This window comes from Sinocyclocheilus anshuiensis, unplaced genomic scaffold (genome assembly GCF_001515605.1).
Source record: "Sinocyclocheilus anshuiensis isolate Anshui unplaced genomic scaffold, SAMN03320099.WGS_v1.1 scaffold220, whole genome shotgun sequence".
NCBI classification, from domain to species: Eukaryota; Metazoa; Chordata; class Actinopteri; order Cypriniformes; family Cyprinidae; genus Sinocyclocheilus; species Sinocyclocheilus anshuiensis.
The window spans coordinates 170,378-182,542 of record NW_015554086.1 but is presented as its reverse complement, the minus strand read 5'-3'; the positions used below and the strand labels follow the sequence as shown (position 1 = coordinate 182,542).

General features: G+C 37.2%; 1 protein-coding gene across 1 annotated transcript in view; it reads left to right on the top strand.

Annotated features, from left to right (window-relative positions):
* The first annotated feature begins 6,289 nt into the window (after nt 1–6,289).
* hectd2 (HECT domain containing 2) overlaps nt 6,290–12,165 on the top strand; it is a 22,298-nt gene continuing 16,422 nt past the window's right edge. The window contains exons 1-10 of the mRNA XM_016461287.1: nt 6,290–6,865; nt 7,606–7,732; nt 8,542–8,680; nt 8,767–8,869; nt 9,482–9,571; nt 9,706–9,770; nt 9,851–9,896; nt 11,436–11,545; nt 11,772–11,920; nt 12,039–12,162. Coding sequence (XP_016316773.1) covers nt 6,788–6,865; nt 7,606–7,732; nt 8,542–8,680; nt 8,767–8,869; nt 9,482–9,571; nt 9,706–9,770; nt 9,851–9,896; nt 11,436–11,545; nt 11,772–11,920; nt 12,039–12,162 — 1,031 coding nt within the window. The 5' untranslated portion in view covers nt 6,290–6,787. The remainder of the gene's footprint in view (nt 6,866–7,605; nt 7,733–8,541; nt 8,681–8,766; nt 8,870–9,481; nt 9,572–9,705; nt 9,771–9,850; nt 9,897–11,435; nt 11,546–11,771; nt 11,921–12,038; nt 12,163–12,165) is intronic.

Below are 12,165 nucleotides of genomic sequence, written 5' to 3'. Positions count from 1 at the left end.
TTTGATTTTGATGTTTGTTTGTGGATCATTGTCCTGTTGGAAGATCCAACCATGGCCCATTATAAGATTTCTAGCATGGACAGTCAGTTTTAAATTTTTTATCCATTGGTATTTTATAGAATCCATTATGTCATCTATCTGAACAAGATATCCAGGATCTCCGGCAGAAAAATAGGCCCACAACATTAAAGATCCAGCAGTATATTTCATTGTACATATGGGGTACTTTTTTATCCCTGTGTGCACCAAACTCATCCTGAGTGTTTGTTGCTAAAAAGCTTTGTTTTTTTTGTTTCATCTGACCATTGAACCCAGACCCGTTTAAAGTTCCAGTTTTGTTTAGCAAATAAATATGCTGGAGTTTGTTTTTGGATGAGAGTTCTTTTCTAGTTTTTTCTTGAAACCCTCCCAAACAACATTGTTTTTTTTTTTTTTTAGGCTTTCTGACCCCAAAACTCAACTATTTTCTGCAGTTCTCCAGCTGTGATCGTTTTTAATTTTTTATCCATTGGTATTTTATAGAATCTATTATGCCATCTATCTTAACAAGATATCCAGGATCTCTTGCAGAAAAATAGGCCCACAACATTAAAGATCCAGCAGTATATTTCATTGTACATATGGGGTACTTTTTTATCCCTGTGTGCACCAAACTCATCCTGAGTGTTTGTTGCTAAAAAGCTTTGTTTTTTTTTGTTTCATCTGACCATTGAACCCAGACCCGTTTAAAGTTCCAGTTGTGTTTAGCAAATAAATATGCTGGAGTTTGTTTTTGGATGAGAGTTCTTTTCTAGTTTTTTCTTGAAACCCTCCCAAACAACATTGTTTTTTTTTTTTTTTAGGCTTTCTGACCCCAAGACTCAACTATTTTCTGCAGTTCTCCAGCTGTGATCCTTGGAGTCTTTGGCCACTCAAACTCTCCTCCTCACCGTGCATTAGGACGATATAGACACACGTCCTCTTACTGTATTAGAGAAAAATATTTATTGCATAATGTGATTTTCTCCCACTTTCACTTTTTTAAAAAAATTTTTTTTTACTTGAATTAAAGGTTAGATTTTTTTATTTTTGAATGAAAGATCAAGTGGATAAACAATGCGGATTTATTTTCACAGCCTTCTTTGATCATATTTACCAAGGGTATGAATAATTTTGAGCACAACTGTAAATCAATTGTGTCTTAAAAACATTAAAATGAGACACTAGGAAAGACAAACTCCCAAACTCTTCAGTTCATATGTTGGATGTTTTAATGGAAAGCTTGTACAAACTGTCTTGTTAATTAAGACGTTATGATCTGGTTTCAATGTCTGTTCCATCAATAAAGAAGAGCCTTTTCAAACGCGGTAATTTGAAGACATAAACAAATCAAACATTAAAGCATGGTGTTAGTCTATTGCTTAAGTCATGCTGACAGGTTCAGTTGTACGACAGGGTGTCTATCCAGTTCTAAGAGCTGCCAACGGCACCTGAGCCATATTAGTCAATGCCAACCGCAGAATCCAAGTCGTGTACTCAAACACTCAGGTTACTGTATAGGAATGTTCGTCCGACTGGTGGGAGACAGTGAAGGCGGGTTCCTGATATGGTCAAAACAAGTGGTGAACATATATCAAATATAGAAATCTAGTGACGGTTTAGTGTAAGTTGAATACTGGAGATCATTTCAAGAGGAATATGCTCTTGTGTGGTTTGAATAATGAAAGAAGGACTGTTTTTACTTTATTTTACATAATTTTAACCGCGTTCCACTGAGGAAATAAATGATGTCAGGTGAACGTTATTTATGTCATTCTGAGAGTTATATGTTAGCTCTGCATAATGTGTTCTGTGCAGTTCTCCAACAACAAAAAAAAATCTATTTTGTCTTCAACTGAATAATTTTAATATCCTGTTGAGTTTCACTGAAAAAAACATGTAAATCCCTTTCAGTTTTGAGTTAGGCTATAAGATAGACCAAATCTCGAGACATATGCAGCCAAATTGATATTCACATTTTCCAAAGACAGATCTCTCCCTCCACCTACTGGCCGAGTGTTTCACCAGCAGCACAGTATGTTGATAAAGCCTATAGAGAAATTATTAAACAATACCACTAATATAAACACATATAAATAAATAAATGTTTATGTAAGTTACTCACTGGCAGATTTGTTTTAAGTTCAAAAATAATAGATTGAACAACAAAGCAATATTCAAGCAGAATAGGCTATATGATATGTTTGCTCTGACACCTCTCATCAAGGTCACAATTGAGAAAGCTGATGTAAGAGAACCTGACCCCCTTGAGACTGAAGCGTACAGTTGACATAGACTGGCTGTAAATATAAGCCTATAAGGTATGTACGAGAAAAGCTGAGATTCTAACATTCACATAACACAGTGACATGCGTGGTCTTACGGATATTAAAAGAATCATAAATAAACATATATAGTGGGGAAAAAAATGTCTGTGACTTAGTGGACATGCGTAGGGCTTTCTTTAGGCTATATTTCTTTCAACTTTTAAGTTTTTTTTTCTTTCATACTAGTCCAATCAAAATGTGATGTTGATGTTACATACAAATAGAGTTTAGCTGGGTGTATTTTAAGTTCTAGGAAATATCTTAATTAGAGGTGTGCAATAAATCTGACTCAGCATAGCACGGCCCCAGTGTTACGTCGAGGCAGCGGCCGTATCCAAGTCCGTAACTACAAACCTCATCATCAGCATCATCATCATCATCATCCTCAACAACATGGCGCCAGCGTACAGCTGGACCGCACATAGACGCCGCGGCACTTCTTCAACAAGTTACTTTACTCACTAACCGCAGCGTCGCGAAGATTTTTGTATCTTTTTTTTTTACTTTTCTTCTTACCCACTTCGTTTGTTCTCTTTGACAAGCAAAGATCAGCCTTTTTGTTCATCTTAGTCTCAACAACTCACCTGCTTTAGCAAAAAGAACAGACCGTACTGGACTCACTCACTGTTGCTGTATTTCTCAATTTAAAAGGAAAGTGCGAGCACTGAAATTACGCAGAGGGGAAAAAGTACTTTTTTTTCCCCAGAAAAATAAGCCATGTAACTGCGCTCGAAAGGCTTTTCTTCAGAGGACATGCATCTAAACATGAGCGAAAATAACTGTCCATTTGAAGAAAGGGATAGAGACAGACTTCCTCCTATACTAAATCATGTAAGTATTTTTCAAATATTGCTGTACAAATATTGCTGACTATGGTTGAATAGTACGTGAATGCATATTTTTTTTGCACTTTTATGCACTGTATTCATCTGAATTTTGCTTTATTTTTAATGCACGTTTGCATTTGAATTGGTGTGGTTACCCTAATGGAAATAATTTATATTGGATTCTTTACGAAATCAGCCTACAGCTGAGACAACGACGTAGTGTTAAATAACTCCGTAAAAGTCACCGTAAAAGCGGCATATGTGATTCATGGAATATTTAGCTCAGCCTTCTGCACGCACAGCGCATTTTCTTTTAGTGATTTTGTATTTTCCTGGTGTTGAAAGCACACAGAAAACATCAGCCTTTAATGTTTCGTTTCCGCAAAACAACGCTGCTGCTGCTGGTTACGCAATGAGTGACACAATCTCAATTAACAAGGTTTTGATTTCCTCCACTATTGTTTAAATGTGCTGTAATATGTATTGCATTCTTTACTGATACTTATTTTTATTCAGATATTTGAATAACGGGGAGGGGCATATATTTTTTTAGTAGGCTATTTGTTTTTCTGATTTTTGCTTAATTAGATGTTAATCTGTCAGTCTAGTGTAGTATAGTAAATATAGTTTATTGCAGTATCTGTTCTCTATTGCCATTTGTTTTATCAGCAGAGTACAGGTGTGCCGCAGCACAATCATTTTTTTAGAAATATTGGAATATAACGAGGATCATTTCATCGGCAGAGCTTGGATCGTGGGCCGAAGCTCCCTTTCCCCTCTTATGGAAGCTTCATCTCCACCCTGAATCACAAAAGAGAGTCAGGCAGCCACAGTCTTTCTTCTCCGCTCCTGCTACCTGCAGTCAAACAAGGTCAGACTGCTTCCAGCGCTGCCAGTTTTAGCTGTTTCTTGTTGCATAACTTGATTTTGTTGATATTATTAAACAAATTTTATCCATCCATAGTCAGTGCTTTAGGTCTACAAGCAGGTAACTCGAGCAAGGGTTACTATGGTTTTAAAATGATATGCATGAGTGATTTAAAGGTAATTCCCTTTTGCAACAAAAAAACTAATTGCATTTCAAAGCAGTCCATTTTGGCTGCTTTGAATTGATAACCACTTCACTGTTTCATGCAGATGTTTTCCTTTCTTTGTCTTGGAGATCAAAGATGTTGTCGATGTGATGCATTCATCTTCAAGTTTGTGACAAGGCACAAGTGTGTTCATGCCTGTCTTTAGCACAGATGAGCTGGGGACTTGTTAGGAAGACTACATGGACTGAGGCCTGACGCAGTGCTAAAGCTCGTTAAATGTTCTCACTTTACCTTATAAATTCACTGGGCGAACCTTGAAAATGTCAGTTGTTCCTACTGTAGTCCACAAGTACAAATCTTTTTGTGAATCTTAACTCAGCTTTAATCAGTGCATTTGTTGAGAATTAAAGGACTAGAGTGCCTTTAAATATAATAACTCACTGTGCTGATGGTGATTGCATGTTATCAGGTGGTTGCTGGGATGCTGAGAGTCATTGTGCAGATAGTTGTTTCTGATAAGATAATGACAAATAATTGTTAGCTGTAGAGTGATTGCAAAAAATCCCCCTGGAGAGCATGATGAACGGCCCACCTTGCTCATATTGTGAGCTGCTGTCTAATGCATTCTGTGTGCATTTGTTTTCAGTGAGAGAGCTTCCCCCAATATGTCCAGATGTGAGACAGAAGCATCGTATCTCTATTGATGTTCTCCCTCCAGAGGTGAAGGCTCGTTTTGTCTCAGAACCCATTATTCCCATTCGGACCAAAACCGCCAAAGAGTTTCAGTACGTGCTTCTTCCTTTAGTCAACCTGCAGAATTACCAAGGTCAGTTACAGTGTTTTATAATTGTGTATTTTTTTCCGGCTGTAGGGACGATGTTGAAAGGGCAACTATCTCAGGGGATTGGAAGCAAGTCCATGATTTCTACTTGACCACATTTGACTCCTTTTTGGAACTCAATGGTGCATTTAAGGTGTGTTAAAGCTCTAAACACAGTGTCTTGTTCATGTTTTAAAAGTGTTTACTAGATTGCTGTTGATTATTTTCATATTGCTTGAAATCTCTTTTGAGCATAAGCTTACTTTGCCAAAAAGGCCCAAATTAACCACAGGTTTTACTGTGAATTATCAGTTCATTTAGTGTGTGTAAAATATAACAACAATCATTTAAAATATAATTATTTAAAAACAAATATTTTACTAGTTGCTCAATTATTAATGGCATATAATTGACTTGTCTAAATGTGTTTTTATTTAGGCTATTGAATAATGGTCAATTTTATGAATGAAACATCCTTTTAAGTTTAGCCAAAGTTTTTAATGAGAACTCTTGGAAGTCAGTGGAAAAAGTAACCGTGAAAGTCAGGAAAGGGGGAAAACTAAACATTTTGGTCTCAAAATGAATCAATGAACTCATTCAGGGAGTAAAAAAAAACATCTGCATATAGTTTCATCAGAAAATCTTATTCTTATATGAGTTGAATGTTTTACCATCCATTTTATATGTGAAGTATATATAATATGCACCATGTAAGTGGATGGTAGAAAGTATGATTAATGTTTTTATGTTTAAATTTTCTTTTCAGAAAGAAGCAAATGCTCCCTTTAACACTATTGAAGACTCAGGAATAAACATCAAATTTGTCAATATTGTTTATGATGCCTTACTCCACACGGTAAGTGCAGAATAGGCTATATGATATGTTTGCTCTGACACCTCTCATCAAGGTCACAATTGAGAAAGCTGATGTAAGAGAACCTGACCCCCTTGAGACTGAAGCGTACAGTTGACATAGACTGGCTGTAAATATAAGCCTATAAGGTATGTACGAGAAAAGCTGAGATTCTAACATTCACATAACACAGTGACATGCGTGGTCTTACGGATATTAAAAGAATCATAAATAAACATATATAGTGGGGAAAAAAATGTCTGTGACTTAGTGGACATGCGTAGGGCTTTCTTTAGGCTATATTTCTTTCAACTTTTAAGTTTTTTTTTCTTTCATACTAGTCCAATCAAAATGTGATGTTGATGTTACATACAAATAGAGTTTAGCTGGGTGTATTTTAAGTTCTAGGAAATATCTTAATTAGAGGTGTGCAATAAATCTGACTCAGCATAGCACGGCCCCAGTGTTACGTCGAGGCAGCGGCCGTATCCAAGTCCGTAACTACAAACCTCATCATCAGCATCATCATCATCATCATCCTCAACAACATGGCGCCAGCGTACAGCTGGACCGCACATAGACGCCGCGGCACTTCTTCAACAAGTTACTTTACTCACTAACCGCAGCGTCGCGAAGATTTTTGTATCTTTTTTTTTTACTTTTCTTCTTACCCACTTCGTTTGTTCTCTTTGACAAGCAAAGATCAGCCTTTTTGTTCATCTTAGTCTCAACGACTCACCTGCTTTAGCAAAAAGAACAGACCGTACTGGACTCACTCACTGTTGCTGTATTTCTCAATTTAAAAGGAAAGTGCGAGCACTGAAATTACGCAGAGGGGAAAAAGTACTTTTTTTTCCCCAGAAAAATAAGCCATGTAACTGCGCTCGAAAGGCTTTTCTTCAGAGGACATGCATCTAAACATGAGCGAAAATAACTGTCCATTTGAAGAAAGGGATAGAGACAGACTTCCTCCTATACTAAATCATGTAAGTATTTTTCAAATATTGCTGTACAAATATTGCTGACTATGGTTGAATAGTACGTGAATGCATATTTTTTTTGCACTTTTATGCACTGTATTCATCTGAATTTTGCTTTATTTTTAATGCACGTTTGCATTTGAATTGGTGTGGTTATCCTAATGGAAATATTTTATATTGGATTCTTTACGAAATCAGCCTACAGCTGAGACAACGACGTAGTGTTAAATAACTCCGTAAAAGTCACCGTAAAAGCGGCATATGTGATTCATGGAATATTTAGCTCAGCCTTCTGCACGCACAGCGCATTTTCTTTTAGTGATTTTGTATTTTCCTGGTGTTGAAAGCACACAGAAAACATCAGCCTTTAATGTTTCGTTTCCGCAAAACAACGCTGCTGCTGCTGGTTACGCAATGAGTGACACAATCTCAATTAACAAGGTTTTGATTTCCTCCACTATTGTTTAAATGTGCTGTAATATGTATTGCATTCTTTACTGATACTTATTTTTATTCAGATATTTGAATAACGGGGAGGGGCATATATTTTTTTAGTAGGCTATTTGTTTTTCTGATTTTTGCTTAATTAGATGTTAATCTGTCAGTCTAGTGTAGTATAGTAAATATAGTTTATTGCAGTATCTGTTCTCTATTGCCATTTGTTTTATCAGCAGAGTACAGGTGTGCCGCAGCACAATCATTTTTTTAGAAATATTGGAATATAACGAGGATCATTTCATCGGCAGAGCTTGGATCGTGGGCCGAAGCTCCCTTTCCCCTCTTATGGAAGCTTCATCTCCACCCTGAATCACAAAAGAGAGTCAGGCAGCCACAGTCTTTCTTCTCCGCTCCTGCTACCTGCAGTCAAACAAGGTCAGACTGCTTCCAGCGCTGCCAGTTTTAGCTGTTTCTTGTTGCATAACTTGATTTTGTTGATATTATTAAACAAATTTTATCCATCCATAGTCAGTGCTTTAGGTCTACAAGCAGGTAACTCGAGCAAGGGTTACTATGGTTTTAAAATGATATGCATGAGTGATTTAAAGGTAATTCCCTTTTGCAACAAAAAAACTAATTGCATTTCAAAGCAGTCCATTTTGGCTGCTTTGAATTGATAACCACTTCACTGTTTCATGCAGATGTTTTCCTTTCTTTGTCTTGGAGATCAAAGATGTTGTCGATGTGATGCATTCATCTTCAAGTTTGTGACAAGGCACAAGTGTGTTCATTACTGTCTTTAGCACAGATGAGCTGGGGACTTGTTAGGAAGACTACATGGACTGAGGCCTGACGCAGTGCTAAAGCTCGTTAAATGTTCTCACTTTACCTTATAAATTCACTGGGCGAACCTTGAAAATGTCAGTTGTTCCTACTGTAGTCCACAAGTACAAATCTTTTTGTGAATCTTAACTCAGCTTTAATCAGTGCATTTGTTGAGAATTAAAGGACTAGAGTGCCTTTAAATATAATAACTCACTGTGCTGATGGTGATTGCATGTTATCAGGTGGTTGCTGGGATGCTGAGAGTCATTGTGCAGATAGTTGTTTCTGATAAGATAATGACAAATAATTGTTAGCTGTAGAGTGATTGCAAAAAATCCCCCTGGAGAGCATGATGAACGGCCCACCTTGCTCATATTGTGAGCTGCTGTCTAATGCATTCTGTGTGCATTTGTTTTCAGTGAGAGAGCTTCCCCCAATATGTCCAGATGTGAGACAGAAGCATCGTATCTCTATTGATGTTCTCCCTCCAGAGGTGAAGGCTCGTTTTGTCTCAGAACCCATTATTCCCATTCGGACCAAAACCGCCAAAGAGTTTCAGTACGTGCTTCTTCCTTTAGTCAACCTGCAGAATTACCAAGGTCAGTTACAGTGTTTTATAATTGTGTATTTTTTTCCGGCTGTAGGGACGATGTTGAAAGGGCAACTATCTCAGGGGATTGGAAGCAAGTCCATGATTTCTACTTGACCACATTTGATTCCTTTTTGGAACTCAATGGTGCATTTAAGGTGTGTTAAAGCTCTAAACACAGTGTCTTGTTCATGTTTTAAAAGTGTTTACTAGATTGCTGTTGATTATTTTCATATTGCTTGAAATCTCTTTTGAGCATAAGCTTACTTTGCCAAAAAGGCCCAAATTAACCACAGGTTTTACTGTGAATTATCAGTTCATTTAGTGTGTGTAAAATATAACAACAATCATTTAAAATATAATTATTTAAAAACAAATATTTTACTAGTTGCTCAATTATTAATGGCATATAATTGACTTGTCTAAATGTGTTTTTATTTAGGCTATTGAATAATGGTCAATTTTATGAATGAAACATCCTTTTAAGTTTAGCCAAAGTTTTTAATGAGAACTCTTGGAAGTCGGTGGAAAAAGTAACCGTGAAAGTCAGGAGAGGAGGAAAACTGAACATTTTGGTCTCCAAATGAATCAATGAGCTCATTCAGGGAGTAAAAAACAACATCTGCATATGGTTTCATCAGAAAATATTATTCTTATATGAGGTGAATGTTTTACCATCCATTTTATATGTGAAGTATATATAATATGCACCATGTAAGTGGATGGTAGAAAGTATGATTAATGTTTTTATGTTTAAATTTTCTTTTCAGAAAGAAGCAAATGCTCCCTTTAACACTATTGAAGACTCAGGAATAAACATCAAATTTGTCAATATTGTTTATGATGCCTTACTCCACACGGTAAGTAAGAAACTTTTCATCGTAAGAACTGACTGAAGTTTTCTTATAATTGAATTACACAGTAAGCCATTGTGCTCTGTCTGTTGTTTTGAATTTGGTTTTAACAAAATTGGTTTTATCTGGCTAATTTGCAGCCTGCAGACACACAGAAATCAGTCCTGAAGGGAATTATTAATAGCTTATTAAGAGAATGGAAAGGGTGAGTAGTGCATTGTGTTCTCTTTGCAGAAAATAGTGATTAAAAAAGAATCACTGTCAGTTTTGTTTTTGTATTTTTAGGCCTCGCACAAAGGATGACCTTAGAGCATATTTTGTTCTTGTGCAGGTAATGGCATTCTTTTTGCACACTTGTGTGTTTTCTTTTTGTTTATAAAGAAATTATTAGTTTTGTATATCTCTTAAGAAAGTTATGTTTTCTTTCACTATTACATCCTGGCTTAATGGGCTGATCTGCAGTAGGTTATCTAAAATAGCTAACTATATTGAGCAATATTGTTTATTGTATAACCAGAGCTGTATTTATTTGTCAGAAAAACAGGCTCTAAAATTTGGATCTCAGTTAGGGTCTTAGAATTAACATAAGATGCATTAATTTATATATTAAAAATTAAACTAATACATTTTATTGCTATCAGTTTGAAAACATTGTGAAATCAGCATGTAACTAAATAATGTGCAACAACAGAAGCTGCACTAATCAGTGATTATTTAATCTGTCAATTGTATCCGATCTATGAATCGGTTAATGACTTGAAACGGATGAACAAATTGATTCACAAAAAGAACCATTACGGTGCACAGTACGACAGTGAGAGAAGAAGGTTTAGGAGAGCGTGTTTTATCTCCGTTTGATGGCTGTAAAGCTTCTTACACAATAAAATGTGATTAACAAATATAATGGTGTAAAGTTTTGGTGCGCATTGGAAAAATTAGTTGTGAGAACAGTTACTGTCACACTACTAAAAAATCTAGCATCTTTCAGTTTGTTACCCCAACACTGCTGATCTCCTCTTACTAGTGACCAAGCCCATGCCATTAATACAAAATTGCCTTCATTAAACAGAACCCAAAGACATGTGATACTTTTTTGCAATACCTGTAATTTCCCTTTGCAAACCAAAGCAGTTATCTGCGTGCAATCATATAGATGTGCACTTACACAGCAAAATTGCTCTAATCTGTCTTTGATTTGCCCTTTGTGTTGGCAGCCACGTTAAACACCCCAGGCTAAGTAAGAGGCGAATCAGAGTTTCAGGAAACTCTTGATCTCCTCTCTCACCACATGGCCCATTGACTCCAGCCATAGCCCTGCTGTGGTGCAGACAGATCGTGAGCTAAGTGTTTACTTCACACATGACCAGCGCAGGCTGGCCTGGGACTGTCCAAATAAGGACATAGCCACTGGATTTAAGCCTGGGAAGCCGTAGGCAGAGAGAGAGGCGATGGCTTGGTTAGCTAGGATTTGATTCGTTTTGGGTTTTCAGCTTTATGAAACATTTTTTTTTCTCTCCATTTGGTTGGTGAGAGTTAGACGCTTTCATAAACAGAAGCATGTACAGATGTCGGTCTTCTCCAGAGTTCGCATATAGCGGTATTCATCTCCAGACTGTTGATGGGCTCTCTGACCTACATTTCTCTGGAGGACATGATGAAAATGAAAAGCATAGGCAATTATTGGGCTGATCTGTCTGCCACTAATGTCAGGCAGCCTCTGTATTATTTGCATTTGCCATGCCTAAGGAAGGGATGAGGTCATACTGGAGAGGAAAAGAGCTGGTTTCCGCTGCAGCGCCACTTATTAAAAGCCAGACTTCTTTCTCTGCTCCTAAATGAAAGTTTGCTGAAATGCCTCTCTGTGTCGCAGAACCCTCAGTACACCAGCCCAGCCACATATGTCATCTATGCACACTTACTGAGGCAAATAGCAGCCCTGGCTGAAGCGGACCACCATTTCCTGATGCACTGGTTTAAAAAGTGAGTCTGTATAAGAGAGCAATTCACAATGGAAAAGTCTAATTCTTTTAAATAAATGAGCTTTTTGGCTTTTTTGCATTCTAAGTAGTTGTGGTTTTAATTGTGAAATGTGTAAATCCAACAAATAGCAGAGCTAGCCAGTGTCAAGGCATTACACAAATTGACAGTAAAAAAAGAAGTGTTTATGGATTATATCTTCCTGTTTACGATATGTTTCATCTTTCAGGCTGCCTCAGAAGCGTTTCAAACAGCTGGTGGAGCGCTTGCAGCTCTTCATCACTACCCGCCTATTTCCTGCCAAGCCAGAAGAGTTGCCGCCCATGGCCAAATGCTCGTGGTGGATTCCCTCAGCCACTAAAGTCCTTTCCCTCCTTAGTGAGTACTACTGTGCTGGCCACTAGAGAGGACCTGGAGAAAGTCAAGATGCTTTCTCGTAGTTCTTTACAACTGATTTTGAACCAAAATAATCCTAACGTTGATCTTGTTTTAACAGATGCTGCAAATAGCATTTCCTCTTCCTCCATCATCCCTTTCACTGATTTCTACAACCTAACATTGGACCACATAGACTTTATGGAGGATTACCACACGTGGCAGGCTCACGGAAATTCAAACAGGTG